A 24,015-nucleotide genomic window follows, 5' to 3' on the forward strand; every position below is an offset into this window, starting at 1 on the left:
AATTTTGCTAAGAAACATCTCAATGATTGCCAAGACTTTTGGGAAAATACCTTGTGGACTGATGAGACAAAAGTTGAACTTTTGGAAGGCAAATGTCCCGTTACATCTGGCGTAAAAGGAACACAGCATTTCAGAAAAGAACATCATACCAACAGTAAAATATGGTGGTGGTAGTGTGATGATCTGGGGTGGTTTTGCTGCTTCAGGACCTGGAAGGCTTGCTGTGATAGATGGAACCATGAATTCTACTGTCTACCAAAAATCCTGAAGGAGAATGTCCGGCCATCTGTTCGTCAACTCAAGCTGAAGCGATCTTGGGTGCTGCAACAGGACAATGACCCAAAACACACCAGCAAATCCACCTCTGAATGGCTGAAGAAAAACAAAATGAAGACTTTGGAGTGGCCTAGTCAAAGTCCTGACCTGAATCCAATTGAGATGCTATGGCATGACCTTAAAAAGGCAGTTCATGCTAGAAAACCCTCACATAAAGCTGAATTACAACAATTCTGCAAAGATGAGTGGGCCAAAATTCCTCCAGAGTGCTGTAAAGACTCATTGCAAGTTATCAGCACGCTTGATTGCAGTTATTGCTGCTAAGGGTGGCCCAACCAGTTATTAGGTTCAGGGGCAATTACTTTTCACACAGGGCCATGTAGGTTTGGATTTTTTTTTCTCCCTAAATAATAATAACCATCATTTAAAAACTGCATTTTGTGTTTACTTGTGTTATATTTGACTAATGGTTAAATGTGTTTGATGATCAGAAACATTTTGTGTGACAAACATGCAAAAGAATAAGAAATCAGGAAGGGGGCAAATAGTTTTTCACACCACTGTAAATGAGGAAGTATGTTCTTGGGTGTGACCTGTGATGTACTTGTAGGGCTGGTTCCTTTCTCGATTGTGATGTAAAGCGTGCAGAGTTTAGGAAAATGGATCAATATTCAAAACTACATGTTTTTGTGACTGTTCTTGTGGCATTCTTTCCATTTTCAAATTCTGAAACAATAATCAAGCATAACTGTTTACTGTACTTTAAATCTACATTAAGTTTTTTTTAGTCGGAAAAATTCTCTGTCATACTTCTTACCAATGTCTTATGTTTATAGTGCACACATTTTCATTTGTAAACATGTTATCTATATACTGTAAGTTTAAATGCTGTTAGACATTATTAATGTGAAGCTTGTGACTTGCTGGCAGCACCGACAAGGTTATCCACAAAGCAGCCAGCTATTCTTAAATTGTGCTACTTTTTTTTTTTTTTTTTATATATAAACTTGTTATTCATTATACATTCAGAGCCCTAGGTGCTGGCGCCCAGTAAGAAAACTGTATTTTTTTTTCCACTTCCAAGTCATTTGCTTTATACTACTTTTTCACTAGATTAAACTGAATTCTGCACATGTCACTTCATGTACACTGTAGAAAAAGATAAAAATGCAAATACTCCTACTTTATCCAAGGAGATCCAAGGGCAGCTTATCAAGCTCATGTTCTTATTATATCTTGCATATGGTTTGCTGCACTAGTTAACAGCAAGGTAAGTTAGAGGAAAATTGTTGAAGTCGCATTGTAATTTAAGCAAGTAGGCAACACAGAGCGGTTTTGGGAGAACTTAGCCATCTTTTACTTTTACTACACAGTTTTTCAGTTATTTTAACATTGTCATTCTTTTGGATAATGTCGGGTACAACATAATGTATAACATTGGTGTCAATGGTTTTTTTTTGGTTTTTTTAAAAAAAAAAAATCAGCACTCAACTAGGGATGTAACAATACCAGAATGTTTGTATTTGATACCAATACCAGTGAAATTTTGTGACACTCTGTACCTTTCGATACTGTTGCAAAAACAGTTATCCCATTCAGTGACTGTTTATTAAAGTGTGTTCGTTTATTGAAGTGAACAATATTGTGCCATGTTTTGTAATTCAATACAAAATATATAAAAACTAACAATAACTAAAGCTTTATGATACTGGCATATTCATTAAGTAGTTATCCAACTATCATTTAAGTAAACTAGTATTGACTTTCATAAATATCAATTTATGATAATATATATTATTATATACCTACTGTTGAACTAGTGAATTCCAAGATAATTCCAGATACAGTAAAATTTTGGATTGCAAGTAACATGGTTTGCAAGTGTTTTGCAAGACAAGTTAAAATTTGTAATAAATTTTAACTTGAGATATGAGCAAGGTCTTGCAATACGAGTACTGTAGTACATATGCGCTTTGTCTGTAAAGCATCAAGTGGGGGTTGTGGGTAACCGTCTCCCATGCTCATTCTCAGTCGGTATGCCTCTCTCATATAGTCAACATCCGTATGAGTGTATACTGTTTACTATAGCTTGGAGACCATGTGCGAGTCCCTGTCACGCGCCTCGTCACGCACCCCAAAACATGAGGCTGAGTTTCAGTACTTTAGAAAAACAAACTTTATTCAGCACAGGTATTTATTGTAGCAGGATCTACCGCTCTCCTATACAGAGACACAGCAATCAGACAGAGCCGTGAGCAGGTTAGTGGCTAAGTAATACTGTGCTCTTGCATTTATAATGTTCCACCCCTTGACGGCAGGCACTTATAACGTGACTGCAGTCTTTTCTGATTCTCTTTTACGGTGAACTGCTACAGCGCTGGGAGCCTGCGGTTGCTGGCTTCGGGAAGCTCTTCCACATGTTGTTCCATTGGATTGGAATCCTAAAAGAGTTTAGAAACCTAACAGTACATAAAGACTTTTTTTAATTGTGTCCAAGTGTAGTGACTCTTCAGGCAAAAGCAATTGTTATTGGATAGGTTTCCTTGTTAAAGTTGCATAAAAAGAAAAAGATTCAAGTGAGCCAACAGATAGCAGTGATTCCGTTAGTTAGAGTGAAGATTTTGTATTAATCTTTTTTATATAAATATTTTTGGGTTGTGAAATGAATTATCTGAGTTTCTATTATTTTTTATGGGGAAATTCACTTTGATATATACGAGTGATTTGGATTACAAGCACGTTTCCGGATCGAATTATGCTCGCAAACCGAGGTTCCACTGTATTTCAATTTAAACAAACTCAAAGGTGTTTTTGTAACATGCTTTAAAGTTTGGTTCATCGGTGTGCCAGTTTGTTAGGTTTGTAATATTTGCATCATTAGCCATTTATAAAATAATACCAAAGAGTAATAATTAATGGATTATTCAAATTAATTCATATTTCAAATGTCAGAATCTCATGGTGGTTTGTTTAATTTTGCAAATCTGACTCTCCTTCTTTTATGTTTGTCCCAGCTTTAAACCTTTTTGTGTGAAATCGGACTTGACAGTTTTACATTAATCCTTTATTTCAGAACTTCTGTTTAAAAGCCTTTGTTTTACTGTTTTCATGGTTTCTTGAGTGTGTAGGCAGCCTTTATCATTGCTTATGCCTTTGTGCACAAATCCATAAATTGAAAATAACTTCACTTCTGTTCAATACATTTAAAACTGTGAGACAGCATTACATTCTCCAACGTATCATTCAAACCGGATTCCAAAAAAGTTGGGACACTAAACAAATTGTGAATAAAAACTGAATGCAATGATGTGGAGATGGCAAATGTCAATATTTTATTTGTAATATAACGTAGATGACAGATCAAACGTTTAATCCGAATAAATGTATCATTTTAAAGGAAAATATGTTGATTTAAAATTTCACGGTGTCAACAAATCCCAAAAAAGTTGGGACAAGTAGCAATAAGAGGCTGGAAAAAGTAAATTTGAGCATAACGAAGAGCTGGAAGACCAATAAACACTAATTAGGTCAATTGGCAACATGATTGAGTATAAAAAGAGCTTCTCAGAGTGGCAGTGTCTCTCAGAAGCCAAGATGGGTAGAGGATCACCAATTCCCACAATGTTGCGCAGAAAGATAGTGGAGCAATATCAGAAAGGTGTTACCCAGCGAAAAATTGCAAAGACTTTGCATCTATCATCATCAACTGTGCATAACATCATCCGAAGATTCAGAGAATCTGGAACAATCTCTGCGTAAGGGTCAAGGCCGTAAAACCATACTGGATGCCCGTGATCTCCGGGCCCTTAAACGACACTGCACCACAAACAGGAATGCTACTGTAAAGGAAATCACAGAATGGGCTCAGGAATACTTCCAGAAACCATTGTCAGTGAACACAATCCACCGTGCCATCCGCCGTTGCCAGCTGAAACTCTACAGTGCAAAGAAGAAGCCATTTCTAAGCAAGATCCACAAGCTCAGGCGTTGTCACTGGGCCAGGGATCATTTAAAATGGAGTGTGGCAAAATGGAAGACTGTTCTGTGGTCAGGCAGTCACGATTCAAGTTCTTTTGGAAATCTGGGACGCCATGTCATCCGGACCAAAGAGGACAAGGACAACCCAAGTTGTTATCAACGCTCAGTTCAGAAGCCTGCATCTCTGATGGTATGGGGTTGCATGAGTGCGTGTGGCATGGGCAGCTTGCATGTCTGGAAAGGCACCATCAATGCAGAAAAATATATTCAGGTTCTAGAACAACATATGCTCCCATCCAGACGTCATCTCTTTCAGGGAAGACCCTGCATTTTTCAACAAGATAATGCCAGACCACATTCTGCATCAATCACAACATCATGGCTGCGTAGGAGAAGGATCCGGTACTGAAATGGCCAGTCTGCAGTCCAGATCTTTCACCTATAGAGAACATTTGGCGCATCATAAAGAGGAAGGTGTGACAAAGAAGGCCCAAGACGATTGAACAGTTAGAGGCCTGTATTAGACAAGAATGGGAGAGCATTCCTATTTCTAAACTTGAGAAACTGGTCTCCTCGGTCCCCAGACGTCTGTTGAGTGTTGTAAGAAGGGGAGATGCCACACAGTGGTGAAAATGGCCTTGTCCCAACTTTTTTGGGATTTGTTGACACCATGAAATTCTGAATCAACATATTTTTCCCTTAAAATGATACATTTTCTCAGTTTAAACTTTTGTTCCGTGATTTATGTTCTATTCTGAATAAAATATTAGAAGTTGGCACCTCCACATCATTGCATTCAGTTTTTATTCACGATTTGTATAGTGTCCCAACTTTTTTGGAATCCGGTTTGTATAATGTGTGCTTTTACTTATGGTTTATACTAATGAAGATTTATTTCTCTTCAAAAACCCAAATGAATGACATATTTTCCGTGTTTACAGATTCATATTTAGATTTTTTTGATCTGCTTACTGTGTTTTTTGGCGGTACCTCTATGTTAACACAGTACATGTTGTATTAATAGGGAAATGCTCCTTTACGTTTGAAGCATTAAAATCTAAATATGTTTTATTTTGGTGTTGGCATATGGAGCAACTCCTGTCATCTCTGGTGTAGGCAACCCAAATAGCCACTCTGTTTAAATCTTGCATTGATGTTTACATAACTGTTATTTGTGCTAGCAGTCCTTCCACACCGTGCAGTCCCATATTCTTAACTGTGGATGAATGTGAGTTGCACCCAAACTAGCCTAGACTGTATACAGCAGTTAAAAAATGGACATAAGCTTTGACTGACAGACATTGGTAGAAGAGCTTATTATAGTCAGAGAATGAATGCATTATCTTTTCATCTGTTTCTTGACAGTACAAGTTAACCGATCACACCTCATTTGATTGGTAATGTTTGCTCTCAAAAGCATGCACAAACCTATTTTTAAGCTAATTCCATAGTTGGATTTAAGCGGCAATAATGACAGTCTGTGTATTAATAATAATAATAATGTTGTTGTTAAGAATGATAATTAAAACAAATATGTAAATCAAGAAATGCCAAAGTTATAAAACCTAATTTTATATGGAAGTTAGGGTTAAAAATAAAAGACGGAACAAACTTGCTATAGAGTAGTGCAAACACTAGAAAAACAAAAGTAAAACTACTAATAACATGCACTTGAAGAAAATAAAGAAGCATCTTTGAAGCCAAATACATTGCATTCTGGCATTTGGAGTACCATCCATAAAGTGCTCATGTAGGTGTCCTACTCAACACATGAAGTCGAGCGATAGTGACAGACCAGATACAGGTGAGACTTTTTGCAGTTAAAACAAAGTACGTCAGTTTACATCTGTGCTAACTTGAGTCATGATCAAGTGGCACTTGAAAACTTAAACAGACACTGGTGTAAATGTGCTTGTTAGATCACCACAACCAATTTCAGAGCTGTTTGGAAACTGATAGTGATCTCATTTAAGATGAGTGGAAGTGCAAAACTGTTTTCTGTCTATGTACAGATTTAAAGGAAAAGATAAAAAAAATCACGTAGGGTGGCTGCAGCAGACAGATAAGGAGCTGAAGGGTGGTCATCCCTCACACATATGTAGTTTTAAAGAGTAGAGTGGGAGCAAGTGTTGAGTTACCATCTCCTTCATGACAGTATCACATATACTAAAATAAAAGTTCCTTATGGCAGTGTTGGATGTCAACCTCTTTTCAGTTTTTCTTATTGTCATACATCTGGTTTTCATTCTAGCTACAGGTCGGTTGCTGTTGTGAGGTGTGCTGCAGATAAACAAGACATCATTTCAGCTGCAGGTGTTAATGTAAATTATATACAGACAGAATTTATAAATGAAATGCATGTTAAAGGGAATGTTAAGAAAACTAACAGTCACTGTAAGCTGTACGTACCATGTTTTAAATTTTGGTGAAGCGGGCTGCAATAAAAGGTGTAGGGGAGGGCCATGAGTTTGGCATCCCTGTTCTAGGACCAATGGAAATATTTTTTTAATGAAGCTTTCCACGAGAAATAATTGCAAAAAGAGTTTCAAGGTAGAGATTACTGTTTAGAGGAACAGATTGGAGGCTGATTGGATGTGTTTAGACATTAGTTTTACGTTTCCTTAAACATGTTTACATGTCAACCAGTATATAATCTTTTTTTTCAATTTTATATTAATACAAGCTGCTGTAATGGCAGTCATCTAGAAGATAATGAAAGGTACAGATGAAAAATAAACCCAAGTTTTCAAGTTCACTAGAGCTCCTTCTCTTGTATTTTTTTTCTCTCTCTCTCCAAATTGTGTACTGTAGTTCATAGAAGTGTTTCAACAGTTTAATTAAAATGGCAATTTTACATCTAATATATTTTTAAGTTAAGGTGGTCTTTATTTGTTGGATTTTTAAGTTTATCCCTGAAACACTACATGCTAAGGAGCCCATTAAACACATTTGGGTGCAAAGTGTCTGCTTAGCAGAATTCTCTTCCTGGTCACTGTCATATAAAACAGTGTGTCACTACTTAAAATAGAGAATTTCACTTCTTCAAAATGAAATTTGAGGACTTGTCTTTAATCACTCAAGTGACCTTTGCATTACAGGCAATAAATTCACAAGCGGAATCTCATTGATTGAATCTAATAGCTTTTTTTTTATTTTTCAAATTACAGTGGTACCTTGATATATTATCCATCACTAGGTTGATTTTTTTGCTTTGAGTTACAAGCCAAAATTCAAAATACTAGCCATCAAGGAGCTTGTCGCCACACATTCCGAGGAACTGATGACGGAGGAGTTGACAGAACTACAGACGTGGCAACATGTGAAGGTTCAGCAGGAGATCGGTATTGCGGAGGAGGTTATCTCTTAAAGTGAGATAAAGGAAGTGTTTGCAATGTGGGAAAAAGTTTTGAATTTTAAAAAAAAGAAACACCCTGAAAATGTTACAACTGATCCTGCAGAGGTGCTATTTAATGACACTTGCGTAACGCTTGACTTTATTGAAATGAAACCCTGAAAAAGTTGCAAATGGTTGTGCAGCAGTGCTATTTAATGACACTTGCCTAACTGATTTCAGAAACATTCTAAAGGGAAGGACTAAACAAAGCTCCTTGGATAGGTTTCTATTGAAACGCCTTGAGAATGAAAGTGACAAAAGCGTGGCAAAAAAGAAAAAACTAGTGAAGAAGAAAATTAAGTTAAGCAAAAGTGAAGTGAAAGAAAAAAACATTACATTAATCGGTTTCACCAACATCTGTTTATTTCTTTAGATTCTCTTTTACGTATTAGGTCTTACTTTGTTTGTGTACAATATTTTTTCATTATAAATACATTTTTCTTATGTTGAAAACATTGAACAAAAAATTGGGGTGGTGTTTTGGGGGCTGGTACGAATTAATCTCATTTCAATTAATTTCAATGGGGAAAATTGATTTGAGATACGAGCATTTTGACTTACAAGCTCGGTCACGGAACGAATTTAACTCATATCTCAAGGTACCACTGTACTGTTTTTTGTTTTTTTGTTTTTTTTTGTTTTTAAAAAGATCATTTTTGCATAAAACATTTTGTTCATGTTGAAGGTATAATTGTATACAGTTCACTCTCTGTATTACTAGTATGAAAAAATGCTGTTGTAAAATTTAGGGATGCTTCTATCAGGATTTTTTTAGGGTCGATACTGATCACCGATATTGTTACTGGGGAGAAAAACTTTTATGCTAAGATATACTAAGCTTCTGCATAACCAGACATACAAAAGTTTTATGTTCTATATTAAATTGTTAACTTTGGTATTTTTATAATTAAACTATGGACCATAGGTGTTACATTTTTTTACTTTTTGTATACGAAGTATAAGAAAAGTACTGGAATCCTCCAACAATTCCATTTCGAGATTTGGTCAATCTCAATGTTTTATACCTCCCTGAGACCGAAAATACAGTTTTTGGAATTATGTCACTGTCTGTGTGTGTCTGTGTGTGTGTGTGTGTGTGTAAATACAAAAACTTGACTATGCTTTCACTTAGGTCAACCACATTTTGCTTACAAGTATTAGGTACAAAACGTAGATTGCTATCTATTTTTGGGCTATTTCCGTTAAAGTGTTACTTCACCTTTTATTTATGCAACTGCAGAGTCTGATTTATTCAACTCTACATTTATAATAATTATTCAATATATTATTGATTTAATTTTTTGTTGATGGTTCTTTAATGTGCATAATATAATCATTGTCTTGCAGTTTACTCCTCAAATATACTTCTCCATATCTGAGTATACGAGAAAGTCCAGGTGAGACCAGTCCCAGTTTTTTTACATTTTTTAAAAATTTTTTTCAAACAATATTAAATTCTGTAAGCTCATTGAAACAAAGCTTAATTAAAAAAATATATTTTTCATTATTTATCTAACAAAAAAAATTCTAACATTGATTCAGTTAATTGATATTAACAGTTAAACAATGCCTAAATGTAAATATACATGCACTTATAGGTTTTAATCATTTTAATCATTAATTTCACAATAGCTGTTTTGCCCTTAAATATATGTTAAATATAATGTGTACCTCCTAGACATTACTGTGGTATAATTATAAATATGGATTATCATTTTAATTATTCAGTACTTGTTTCTTACCAAACCTTATACCGTATGACACACACAAGCAAATAATAAATTCCGTAAAAACCTTTAAAAAGCCATAAATCTATCAGATGTTCATGCTTAACAAGTTCAAAAGTAAAATAGATAAATTTTACTGTATCGCTAACAAGCTTTTTAATGAGCTTTAGTTTAAGTGGGGTGGAGAGTTCATTGAAGATGACCCTCAGACTAGACATTCTGTGGAAGCAATTTCCACAGAAATATGCAAGAACGTCAAGGATTTAATTTGTCAGGCAAATGAATTAAGGTTTCCTGAATAGCTGAAGAATTGGGCATCTCGGCAGTTACGGTGTATAATTAATGAAAAGGGGCATGTCATAGGTGATTGTTATGCAGGAGTCAATCTAGGAGAAAAGACGAGGTAACCTAACAGCAGGCGTGCTGCTTCTTCGTGACAATGTGGCAGTTCACAAGTCATGTCAATCACAATCTTCCATCTGAGAATATAGGTTCCAGCAGCTGAACCATCCACCCTACAGTCCTGACCTGGCTCTCTCAGGTTATTTCCTGTTCCGAGTTTTGAAGAAATCTCGCAGTGGACAGCGGGTTTAAAGTAATGAAGGCAGTGACATCCTGGTTTGAAGATTTTTTTTTCCAAAGGGGTTAAAGTCAATGTAGGAAAATTGGAGCTATCAGGGGGCTATATTTTAAAATAAAACAAAGTTTTTGAAAACTTTTTTTTTTTTTAATCCCTGAGGTACATAAATTATTGAACGGCCCTCGTATGAAAGTCGTTAGAGAAGTCCATTAACACTAAATGTTGCTTTGAATGCAACTGATTAGCCTCAGTAGTGGAGGTCATCTGCAGTTTGCACAATACCACACATCCCTGCACTATTGTTGACACCCATACTGTGTATTTCTAAAACCACATTTAGCCAAGGAATAATGATTTTTTTGTCTTGAATAAGCTAATAGTTTTATTGTACTCTGCAAATATTTTATTCGTCCAGGAAAGATTTGAAATGCAGCTTTACTTGATTACTTTTCCATTAGATTTTTCCTGACTCAAATTTGGACAGGTAGTGTCTGTTTAAATCGAAGTACAAAAAAAAAAATGCCTGAATTAATGAAATTAACTTTTCTTGCCATTTTCCTAATTGCAAAGGATGACTTGGGTAAACAAGTCGGACCAGGTGAACTTGTTCCCAGCAACATTTTTTTTTTTAGCTCCTCCATGTAAATTCATGGATGATTTGAGGACAGCTTAGGGAGAATGAGTGTTGAAAAAAATGTTTTCCCCAAGGCTGATTAGCTGTTGCACTGTTGTTGTTGCGACTGTTTGAAGCCCTAAAATGTAAGGGGCAGTTGGAGAGTCAAAAAAACAGTAATGTTTGTTAATGCTTTTATTTATTTTAATTTTAGTAATCTGGTATGAAATTTCTATAATATTGCATATTATAAATCACATTACAAAAAGTAGGAAACAGTTCAGTATAGTAAAAAATGAAGTCAGTACAACATATAGAGCATTTATGTATAAAATTAAAACTCAATACCGCTCCCCTACTCAATTCAGAGAAATATTTGAACATAAAGCCAAATATGAGTTGTATTGAGTAGACATGAGAACAATACACTGTCCATGGTACAATTTATATTGAATTTCAAACTTCATGATACAGTATTTTGACAGTAGACAATTTTCATAAATGTACTACAATGTACCATTTCTAAATTAAAACATTACACTATAAATTCAAATTACTGCACAAATACTTAACTTTTAATGTCATTTTTAAAGCTTTTTAATAATGCAAAATCTTAAATGTTAGTATAAAAATATATGGACTGTAGTAAAATAAGGCATGTTGATAGCACATGCAAGTAAGAATTTCACTTTATTCTGTACATGTATATTAAACCTTTAAGATGAAGTGCTGAGGTGCAAATCCACATAACTTTAAAGTTAGTTTTTGTTTTCTGACTTAAAATCAAACATTGATCTACAAAAAGGTGTCCTTTTATTTCCAACTTGAATGCCACAGTGTCCTGTGAGTTGGTTATGATTGAATATATGAAGAACTTGCAATGTTATATTTCATTTTAAGAAAAGTGATAATATTAACACTCTGAGACATCTCTACTGTGACACTATGCTCTGAAAATGCTCACTCACTGGGTACAGGCATAGCAGGTACAAATGAATTATTTTAATCAGAAAATTGTTGGGAATTTGGCTGCTCTCTCTTTCCACCATACTAGAGAACAATACTGTTGAGAGCAGTGCAAAAAACACTGCTTTGTAATTCATCCTTGCTGTAATCTAACCCGATTTCTAAATTGGTATCGGTGATGGGTGTATTGATGTCTTGAGCTCTCTTTCTCACATTCTGGGCCTGTGAGAGCTGCAGTAATAGCAGCTTTTTTTCCCCAGTAGCATGAGTATATCATGAGAACTGTTCCAATACAAACCAAGCCTATGGATGCAGTGATGCAATTATACAACAATGTTGTGATTTTCCATTTTCGTGTAAAGATGCAACTCACTATATTATGTGTTTGTGAACCGCTTATTCTGCAGTCCCAGCCCACTTTCGCATACAGTGATGTCTTTCTTGTACACTGTCAACTTTTCACATCATAAACAGACAGTGAATGATGGTTCTGCTAAATTGGAGTCAGTTAGGCATACTACATCTTAGTATTAGTTTTTTCCATCAGATTTTTTTTTTATGTCTTGCTTTCAGTGAAAGACATTCATTTTCAATTGTCTTTGTGTTTCATTTCAGTTACGTGGCAATGTCATACAATATATGATTCAAGGTCAAATTATGTATTGGTAATATTTTGAATGACAAAATTTGGTCTCATACATAGTATTGAGTAGTAGAGAAGGAGAGAATTAAAACAAAACTGAGTGCCATTATGAAAAATGCTGCACAGCCTCTCTGACACACTAACACTGTATCCTTTCAGCCAATAAATCATTCAGCAGAAGTGTGTCAAGTAGGAGTTTCTTCAAACCAACAGCAATATGTCTGCATTATGCCTCTCTGTGACAGCCAAGTAAGAAGTTTTCTTTCTTTATAGTCATTCTGGTGTGTGTTCAGACCAAGGTGTGTATGTATTTATTTACTTATTTATTTATTGAAAGAGCTTATGTAAAAACCAAAAATTCCCCCTGGGGACAAATAAAGTTCTATCTATCTCTCTTTGTCCATCTAATGGTTGAGAAACACTTCAATAGATGACATACCACAAAGATTATCTACATACTCCTACCAGTCAAAAGCTCATGAACACCTCAATGTTTCTAGTGTTTATTGAAATTTAAGCAGTTCAAATTCAGTGAATAACCTGAAATGACAAAAGGTGATAAGATTAAATGCAAAGAAAGCCAAGGTGTCCAGTGAGTTCAGTTTCCTATACCATCAAAAGAAACTTGGAAACTGAAAGAAACTCTGACAGGAAAAGGCCCGGTACATTTAGAGCCACAACAAAATCAGAAGATGAGTTTCAGATAGTTACCTAAACTTGCTTTATACGCACCTCACAGGGCATTGGTTGGAGTGAGCAATGTAAAGTGAAGACTTCGAGTGGCAGCTTTGACAGGTTTTTTGCTAAAATTACAAAATAAAAAGGGGTTTTTCATAGCCAAGAACCACTGCCAGTAGATCACTGAAGACTAAAAGAAGGTCTTATAAACCAGTGAACCAACATTTGAAATATTTGCTTCATGGTAAAGGGTTTTTGTACGCCATTGGGTAAACAACAGGATGCCTCCTTGGTTTGTGACACCAACTATCAAAGAAGAGGAGGTATGGCTTCACATAGAATGAATGGCTCCCTGAACCAAAAGGCATTCCACAGCATTTTGCACCACCATGCAGTGTTCTCTGTTGTGTCATTATCTTGCTCTATAATAAAGGTCTGAGCCATAAATCCTACAAATTGCACTTCTAGGCTATGTCATAATTACCTTTGAAGAAATAACAATTCAGATCATGGAATAACCAGCACAATCTTGTGACTTAAAGCACATTGAACTGGTTTGAGATCAGATGGACAAAAGGGTGAAAGCAAGGCAACCTACAAGCGCAATATGTTTGTGGGAACTTCTACAACAGTGTTGGGAAAACTTTCCAAGCAACATTTTTATAACATAAATCAAAGAATGCCACATGTGTTTTCAGCTGTTATGTTTATAAAAGTATGAATGAAAATTTTAAATTAATTTTTTCTAAATAAAATGATTCTATGATTTATCTGTTTATTTGTTTTATGCTATAATTTCAGAGTACATTGAGACCTTAAACTGTGTAAACTTCAATACAAACTGGAAAAATGGGGATGCTTATACTGTAAGCTTTTCATTGGTAGGCACATATTACATCTGTTAGGGCTTTCAAATTACATACAGTATGGTCAAAAAAGTGGGGGGAAAAATCAAACCTGGATTAAGGATTCTGGGCATTAAACATGTAGCTGTTTTTAATATGTACGTATTTTATTAACAGCTGCAAAGTTTGTCTGTCTTGTAAAAACCAAATCTTCCTATTTATAGTGGTTTGTAAATGGAAGATCTCTAATCCTTTTTTTAAATTTTTTTTTAAATAAATATTGAACAGTATTGTCAGCGTGTGCTGGTGGCTAATAGAAACCGGGTTGGAACATATATAGTTAATGCATGGACACAAGGACAGGTGAATGTTATATAGAGGCCCGTGTCTGCTTTTCAAATAGATGTGGCCATTGCCAGTGTAGGATGCTTTTTTGGATGTTTTTACCTGTCCAATTCCAAATTAAGAAGATACTATTGGCTCTAGACAGATTTAAAAAAAGCCAAGGTTAACTTCTAATGTGAATAAACAGTGTGGCAGTAAGGGGGCGCTATCGCTCCCTTGAAACCTCAAATACCACGCCAAACACAAGGTAAAAATCAATAATTATTATTTATTATCATAATAAAGTGCACCAAGCACCACCACTCCGCACTATACTCACAAATAAACAATTCTTAATCAATAAATCACAATCCTCCACTCCCAGACGCGTTGCCCTCCTGGGAGCTCCCACTGTCCTTTTATAGTACATGACCCGGAAGTGCTCCTTAACCTGCAGTCCATGTGACTTCCTAGCACTTGTGGGTCAAAACGCTTCTTTCTTCTTCAGCCCGGAAGCACTTTATTCCTTCCGTTCTCGTGACCTGCATGTACTTCCGGGCTGTAGGAACACCGAATGTCTCTGTGCCTCCCTGCAGCGTCCCCTGGCGGCCCCGACGTTATCCAGCAGGGCTGTGTATTACAACTCCAAAGTCCATGATGCCCTGCTGGAATTCAGGGCACCTCCACATTGCAGGGAGGGCTCCATCTGGCGGCTTGGGGGTCTTGGCCGGGATAAACTGCCGGACACAGTCCACAACAGACATTGTCACTTTAAACAAACTCACACTCAACATGCCCTTTGAGATCTCTGGGTGCTGAATGACTAAGTACTGAAATAAAACTGTGCCAATTCCATATTGTTTCAGTAAAAGCGTCAATACTTGGTATGGCTTCATAGTAAATAAAGTTAAAAGGTGAAGAAACAAGATACTGATCTACTTTGATAGCATTTTACTTTGCGTTTATCAGTGTTTCCTTTCATCAGTCGGTTTAATCAGTGTTTTACTGCACTTTTAGTATCAGATGATTTCAGCGCTAATGGTTTTGTGAACGCAAAATACAATACATTGCAGTTATTCAGTTGGCAATTGTAAGAGTTCTATCTGGTCATTCACAGTGTTGTAAATATTATGTAATCATTGAACTTGCAAAAATTGAATTGGTAGTATTGTTCTTACATTCTCATGACCCCTTCATTGGGAGTTACTATATGCTAGCATTTAAATGTTAACATGTTTTACTGGATTTGTAATGCTAGTTATGCCTTATAGTGTAAGGCCATTTTTCTTATGTGGTTTTTGTGTTTGTTTTTTTGTTTTTGGGCTCCAAGTATGTGTTATCTTTATTTTGCAATTTTAATCTTTGCCCTTAAGTAATTTTATCTATGTCTTCATGGCAGCATGGTAATGAACGTGCAATATATTATCTAAAAGCTATATGATTTATAATGATACCCATGATTAAAACTTATTTCCCCTAGACAACCTCTCTATTTTTTCTTTTCAAAACAAAAATGGCTTATGTGCTGAAGTTTCATTCAACAATGGGCAGATGCAGTTGGAATATATTTATACAGTAATTGGAACGTTTCTCTAACAGATTTTGTGATATGGTTCTCAGAATTAGTGCAGAAAGTTGCTTAACTCGACCTGTTTCTTGGGTTTAATTAATTTTGACTTTTTACTAATTGCACTAAAGCTGCAGAAGTGCTGTCAATGCCTGGTTGGCATCCTGCTCTGATGCATCATGATCTTTGATTTGGTTGCATGTACAGAGATTAACCTTGCTACTGCAGTCTGTAAAGTTACCCTATCCATGGGACATGGAAGATGGCTTTGGGGGAGCTCCAGCTCCATCAATAGACAGCTATGCTCAACACTGATTACAACTTAACAGACTTGATTAAGGATGGGATGGGGGACACGAACGCCTTAATGATCTTCACTTCAGTTTTAACAAATTATGTTTACTGCTGCTGCCATTCATGGTGCTTTATAAGAAAAGCATGTGATTAGGTAAGGCAAATAGGAAGATGTTTTTACTATAATACCCACTCATTTTAAAAAAAATCTCTCCCAGATCACCAGGTTAAGAACTATTTTGGAGAAAAATGTACTCCACTCTGTTACACTTCTAGTCTCTATAAACACAGAGGTACTGCCAAAACTGTCTTTGAACTCTTCATGCTTTGCATTTATGCATTTGTGTTTCTGTTTGTGTTTCACAGATGGCCCTTATGGCATTTTTGCGGGAAGAGATGCATCAAGGGGTTTAGCAACCTTTTGCCTGGATAAAGACGCACTACGAGATGAATATGATGATTTGTCTGATTTAAATGCTGTACAGATGGAGAGTGTGAGAGAATGGGAGATGCAGTTTAAAGGTAAGGTGGTTTTCTGCCTGTTTTTATTTTTATTTTTTTTTTTAAGTAGAGCTGTGGAGTTCAAATAAACAAAACATTTGCATCATTGTCATTATGACCAAGAAATGCCAGTATAGCAGTACATATAAACGCTACATGTTTACCAGTTTTTCTTTTTAGAAGCTTCAAGAACTGTTTACTTCCTTGTTATCTGAGACAAATAGCCTTGGCCACATAAAAATAAACTGACATGTTTTTGAAATATTGATGATATTGATTTCTTAGAATGTACATGCTTTGCTAAAATAAGTTTCCTTGGTTGTTATTGAAAAGTTCCCATTTTAATTCCATTAACACAATGTTAACGACTTCCTATATACCATGTTACACCTAAATTGACTTAAGAGCAAATTATGCACTAATAAAAGAAACTTCTTCTTATACTAGATGCCATTCTAGTATGGCTCCTGTCATTGAAATATGTCCCAAAGTGCTTGCACAGATACACAGATATGTTCCCGCAATAGAAATGTGCTTAACTACTGCATAAGATCACGAATCTGTTTAAATGAAAAGTAATTAATCATTAACCCTTGATTAAGAAGTAATAACTAGGAAAGCGTGTTGCCAGAAGATTCTGCTAATGTGGAGGGATTTGAATTTAGTCTGTAGCTATCAATATATTATACATATATATATATATATATATATATATATATATGTATGTATATATATATATATATATATATGTATATATATATATGTATGTATGTATATATATATATATATATATATATATATATATATATATATATATATATATATATATATATATATATATATATATATATATATATATATATATATATATATATATATATATATATATATATATATATATATATATATATATATATATATATATATATATATATATATATATATATATATATATATATATATATATATATATATATATATATATATATATATATATATATACTGTATATCTAGGGAAAGTGGTGAAATATGTATCAATTTATGATTATTCTAAATGTGATTGCTAAGGTGCTTTTTTAATTTCAGATTTGATTTACACCCATTAAATGTCAATTCTTGTCTGATTTATTTTATGTTTCCTTTATAATTTGATACTCTCCGTATGTATGGTGTTTGTGTCATTACCCCATATGTATGGTGTTCGCGTCAATACTAGTTAGAACCATGCAATGGGACTCTGCCTCTGTAGTTAGAACATAACGTGGCAAATGCGGACGCAGTATTGCATGATTGGCTAAGAATGTTCGAATGCTTCAGTGATGCCGCTGTACAGCTGAGTATAGTAAGTCGGTGTTGGTTCGAGCAGATAACAGTAAGTTCGTTTGGTTTTTGGAATGTTGGTTTGGTGGGTTGTACTTTCCAGGACTAACATCGTCAACTGACTTAAACCCTTCGACAGCTCCAGAACCGTAAGTAATTTAGAACATATTGCCATTTTCTTGGTACGTCGAAATCTATCCTTGGGCAGTTCGGTTTTGGCATCTGTCCTTCTGACATCTATTGGCAAACTGAGTAATGATGGCTGGGTATTAATAACGGTCATTGTTTAAATTTTAGCCGATCTCAGATCTAAAATAACCATGGCAACGTAGTTATTACTTCGACTCTGATTAGAGTCATAAAATACGGTTAGTTTTGAAAATTTGTTTGCCAGAAAAAATCAAATGAGGTGCGCCGAAGAGTTGAGTTCACGTCTCGCAGCCCTGTTTAAACAGAAAGCTCTTCATTACATCCCCCGAAAAGGTCTGTTTTAAGGACAAATCAGTGCCATGATAACAAAATCATTTCAAGGACTTAAAAAAACAAATAATTCTTTGCAGTGAAAGTATGGATTTCACAAACGTAGAATTTGTAACCTGATTCGATCGGGCTCCCATTCGCTAGTAGTTATATAAATTGATAACATTTGCTGTTTTATTACATATACATTTTCTGTTCAAAATCAACATAGTATGATACCAATACAGGATAACTGGAGTGTTTAATTTTCACAAAAGCTATTTAATACAAGAAAAAGTATCTTTCCTATTAGTTTTGAGTTGGAAAACTACCCTTATGGACACTAATGTGCTAAGTGATTGTGTTTTTCACTGTAATTGATTACAAAAATAATAGAATTATACTATAGTGTCACATTTAGTGTACATATGAGGTGAACATTCTTGCAAAATAAATGTTGAAATGTATTATTTTTACATGTTCAGGTTGCCTATCAAGGAACAGCTGCATGTAAAAGGTTTGTTTCCTTGAGAGGTAGGTGAGCACAGGTATTTGGCCCTAAGAACCTATACTTCGGGGAAAAAACGAGGCCAATATTTCAGATTTTCAGCATTTTTCTTGACATGTTCCAAAGATGTGAAAATGCTATTCTGAGCTCTTCAGTGATTATTCTGTTTTTTCCTAGCAGTTACCCACAGCTTTTAAATTTTATTAATAGATGAATTAGGTGTTGTTTTGGACACATCATGCTCATCTCGTATGACAATTAGCCCATTTCACTATTCCGGGAAGCGTTGTCAATGCGTAAACTCTCTCCCAGTTTACCTAAACAATGACAGGATCATAAAAAAAGTGCTTCAGTTTTATTCCTCTGCATTCAAATTCCTAACTCTCCTTGCCTGGGTTTCAGCAGCTTTCCCACCGATGAAGCATAGTAAAGATAATACATGCAAACAATCAATAAAGATAAAAATCCAAATTTTTGTATACAACATTACGTTTGTAGCTAGCACTTTAAATCTGATGAGTTTGTGTGCTGCACTAAGATTGATGCTGTGCCTTTTTAACTGGAACTTTAGTATTGTACTGATATGGGGATCGGCTTTTGAAAGGACAGATGCTTGTCTCGGAGTTAATGTGTGAGAGTCTGTGCTGAGAGAAAACCGCACAGCTTGTGCCTCCTCAATGGAACTGTGTCCATGGAATGGCTCGTGCTCCTGGTCAGTGTGTACAACTTAACGTAACTGCAATATTATTGAACTGTTCTTTTTTGACTTTCGATATAAATCGTAAGTTTAAATGTTGTATGTCTGTGTGTTTCATGTCAGGAACTTAACAACTCCCATAAAACAAACATAAAAAAGCAATGTGACAATAAATGGTCACTTGGAAAACACAGATCACATATGGTTATTTTATAAGATTACAGCCAATTTACTTTGTGTTTTTCTAAATTACAGTATACTGACATCTGTTGAAATGTATGAAGCTAATGTTAAATATGGAAAAAAGTTACCTGAAATTGTCAGTATACAGGCATAATAACGTTAATGGACTTACCTTAGTAATTATATTGGTAAATTTTACCATCTTTGTCCAGTTTTGATACTTTTGTTATGTTGTGCTTTTTAACGATGCTTCTAACATTGCAAAAATACAGGAGCAGAATACACATCCTCCATTACTGGCAGAGTAACAGGAAGTAGATTTACTTGTCAATGTGTCATTTCTGGATTTAGTGAAAAGGGCTGATTGGTGCTGTAAATGAAAATGCTACTGTTATTGAAGTTGCCAAGTTCTAAACACATGAAAATCTCATGAGTGAGTTATCGTGCTTTTAGAGAGTGTTAGTGCAGCAGGCAGGGAAGTGTAGAAATAGGGAGTTTGAAAGCAGATGTGCAATGCTTCTCAGGCCTGTGCTAGTTGGCTCCCATCTCTGGATTTTTGTTCATTTGGTGACACATAATATTGACTCCCCAACCATGGATTTGTAACATTTCTTATACGTATTCATTGCTCCGTAGTTGTTTGTTGACATTGGGTTATGCCTGCCACTGAGCTTTGTAGGACCCTGACCCCATGTGATGCTGTCCACATACTTAATATTGAAATCTTAGAGATACTAAAATGCTGTAGCTGTCATGTAACACTCAGAAATAATGCCAAGATACAGGAGAGTGACTGGTGAGAAGTTGCAGAGAATTGCTCTGTGTAGTGTGGGTGGCTTTGTGTGTTTAACTGTAATGGACACATCATACAGCATGTGTAAATAATTCTACTACAATGTTTAGTGTCTATCATTGAAAACAAAACTGTTTCCTTTATTTTGTGCTGGAAACATTTTTAAACGATTAGCTATAATATTGCAACACCCATAAATGTAATCACTTTTCAAATTTTTGCAGCCATAGAATGGAAGGCCTCACTGTCCAGAGTTGTGTAAATAGGTAAGGCAAAAACAAATATGCAAGACTGTTTTAGTAATTCATGACCAAGGACCAACAAAATAATCCAGAAAGAAAACATCCAGACTAGCAAAACATCAACTTTACTGTAAATGCGTATATGGAGTGTAAAATATCCATCCATTATCCAACCCGCTATATCCTAACGACAGGGTCACGGGGGGTCTGCTGGAGCCAATCCTAGCCAACACAAGGTGCAAGGCAGGAAACAAACCTCGGGCAGGGCGCCAGCCCACTGCAGGAGTGTAAAATATAAAAATGCTAAATAATTCCACATATTTAAACAAAGAAAATAAGCCATTATCAATGTAATGAATTGATATGGCTCCAGCCATGTGAAAGAATTGAACTGATCGTCGCTCAGTTATTTTGGAAACATACAAAATACAGTACACTTTTTAATAACAAACTGCATTATTACATTGAGCATGGTCTTTTTAAATCAAAATCAACTACAAAATGAAGTGTTTTCACATGGGTAACAATCAGCTAGGGTTGTGAGAGTCTTATCAAAAATGGTTAGTGTAATAGAAGACACTAAAGCTGTGTTTAAGCTGTCTTTTGAATTATTTGCTGTCTGCTTGTTCTATCCTTAGAAAAGTACGATTATGTGGGGCGGCTTTTGAAGCCTGGAGATGAGCCATCGGAATATACGGATGAAGAGGACATAAAGGATCACATCAAACATGACTGAACTCTTTGCTGAACCAAAGCCAAGGCCTTAGAGTGCTGTTGCCCCTTTTGTCCCTCCTCTTTCACAGAACAATATTCAGCTTGAGTTTCAACTTGCCGACCGAGGATTTAAAACCTACTGTTCTGTGTAAAGGAAAAGTTTATCCTTCTGAGGGATTTTAACGATCCAGCATCGAATTCTTGCTGCCAACATTTTTTTATTATTATTTCAATTGTCACTGTTTATTGTTGAGTAACTCTTCATGTTTTGTTAAAATTTGTGGGAGTGACAGGGGCAGGAGAAGGGTCTTGGGGGTGGGGGCTTGATAAGAACAACGTGGATTTGTTTTCTCCGCTGATCAGCTTTTGCTATTGTATTAAAAGCTTCTGAAGCATGTCGATTTTGACACAAAAAGCTTTAGGGGCCTTTTTAAAGTTATTTCTCTGTTATGCCTACATTTATTTTTGCAAACCGGTTCATGCCATTGTTCTGTTTTTAAATGTGTTGGTAGTTTTGCACGTAGAGGGTTCACTTCCATGCCATCAGAATGTACGTTTTTTAGTTTAGTGTCTTTCATTTTTGTTTTTTTCCTTGCACCACTAAACTGCATCAAATCTCAGATTGAAAAGGGAAGGTCTCTTGTTGGCTTCATTTTTAGAGGGCTTGTTTTTGTTTGGGTCAGGGGATTTTCACCTACCATGTTTACATGCTACAAAAATCAGCTGTACGTCCGTATTTCCCAGAATGATCAGATATTAATTGTGCCTTATTTCAGTTGTTTTTTCTATTTAAAATGAAACTTGAACTGTTCAGAGGAAAAAGAAGCAATGCCCCAGTGATGTGTCTTCTGCTGAAGAGGAACCACTTCCAGTTCTTAATCTGACAACAGGCATGCTCTTGTTCGGTTTGAAATGCTACTGGACTGGAAAGGAATTCTTTCGTCAATCTTTGTATATAAACTTTGCAAATTCTATTCAGTGTTACTGATGTTCATGTAGTTAATACATTTCACATCCTACTGTATGTGTTGTAAAGGCCAAATGCCCCCACTGCTTCATTTTTTTTTTTTTTTTATTTTATTTCTGTTGAACCTTGCTGTCTTTTCTTATATGAGGGAGAGTGACAGACAAGGGGAGGGGTGAGAGATGATCCAGGAGTCCCAAATGAACTTGTGGTGGTTAGATGAACTGTGGGAAGTTGAGCTGCCAGTCCTGTAAATATATGTGCATACCATTTTATGAAAGCATGTATAACAGAGTAAACTGAGCTCCAGTTTGGGCTTTGTATAGCTGTGTAGAAGGTGCAACAGAAAAGAGACACGACATGTTCAAGCAGAATAAACAATTTGGTTATTAAAGAATTTGTGGGGTTTGATATTAAACTTCGGCAGAAGCAAAATCATTTCTGCGTTTCTTACATTCTTGATACTGTCACTGACAATGGTGAGGTCCTCTGTGTGTGAAGTGGGTGGGTGGGTGTTGGGGAACAGCAGCGGGCTTATCGGTAACATACCAACCACACATGATTGCTCAATAGCAAGACTCCTCTATCACTCCCTTATCACTTTGTGCTCATTGTGCTTCCTGGTCTTGAAAGAGTTTTTAGATTTACCAGTGCAAGACTAGTTTTGTGTTGGGTACTTCAGCACTTGCTACCCTTTACTGTACTACTCCATTGCTTTTAATTTCTAAATGAAATTTACTCCGTGAGCTCATTGGCAATAATGCCTTTTTCTTTCTTTCTTGTGTTTCTTTGTTTTATTCCTTACGTGTTTATCTTCCTTCCATTTCTGAAGTGCTCTGCATACAACGCCTAGATATGCATATTTTGTGGATGATATAGAGATTAACATTTGAAACTGTGGGCACTGGGTATGCTGCTTATCTCAAGGCTAATTTGAAATATCTGCAGAATTTCAGCAATGAGTTCTCCTCTTCAGGCCTAAAATGTTTCCAGCTCCGGTCTTTTGGTGATTATATTTTGTGTCTGTTGCAGCGTCTTAAACATTTTCTACAATCCTTTCAAATTATGTACTGCATCTTTAAAGTGGTTGGGGGTACTGGAAATTCAAGGTAATTTTAAACTGATGAACCTTGTACATAATCAGTATGGATATGAGTGCAAAGCATGAAGATTGGTGGTGGTAAAATAGATGTGTCTTCATTAGAATTTATATTGTGCTCCTGTGATAATTAACCTGCTGCCATGAATTGATTTGTGTGTTTTCCTGAGCCACCTTAATTCTCCATTGTCATCTCAAGTGCTTCAGGATACCAGAGGCAGAACGCATGGCACTGAATCGGTTTGGACTGCAAGTTCTGTGACACAGCAGTGGGATGGCGTGCATGTCCAGTTTTTCTTCACAGCCAAGTTACCTGTAAGTAGCGTTTGTTACCAGGTTCAGTTTTTCTCTTATCACAGAACATACAGGAAGCCAGTCTTAAACATAGCCTCACTCATGTTTGCTTTATAAAAGTCAGTCAGTCAGTCATCTTCCAACCTGCTATATCCTAACACAGGGTCACGGGGAGGTCTGCTGGAGCCAATCTCGGCCATCACAGAGCGCAAGGCAGGAACAAATCCTGGGCGGGGCACACACACGGGACAATTTTAGGATCGCCAGTGCACCTAACCTGCATGTCTTTGGACTGTGGGAGGAAACCCACGCAGACACGGGGAGAACATGCAAACTCCACTTTATAAAAGTGAATA

At 35.9% G+C, this 24,015-nt stretch overlaps 1 protein-coding gene across 1 annotated transcript in view; it reads left to right on the forward strand.

The window, feature by feature from the left end:
* pgrmc2 (progesterone receptor membrane component 2) overlaps window positions 1-22,663 on the forward strand; it is a 35,292-nt gene extending 12,629 nt beyond the window's left edge. The window contains exons 2-3 of the mRNA XM_039751701.1: window positions 16,252-16,407; window positions 21,227-22,663. Of these exons, the coding sequence (XP_039607635.1) occupies window positions 16,252-16,407; window positions 21,227-21,324 (254 nt within the window). The 3' untranslated portion in view covers window positions 21,325-22,663. The remainder of the gene's footprint in view (window positions 1-16,251; window positions 16,408-21,226) is intronic.
* The last annotated feature ends 1,352 nt before the right edge of the window (window positions 22,664-24,015 follow it).

Source organism: Polypterus senegalus, chromosome 4, assembly GCF_016835505.1.
Source record: "Polypterus senegalus isolate Bchr_013 chromosome 4, ASM1683550v1, whole genome shotgun sequence".
Taxonomy (NCBI): domain Eukaryota; kingdom Metazoa; phylum Chordata; class Cladistia; order Polypteriformes; family Polypteridae; genus Polypterus; species Polypterus senegalus.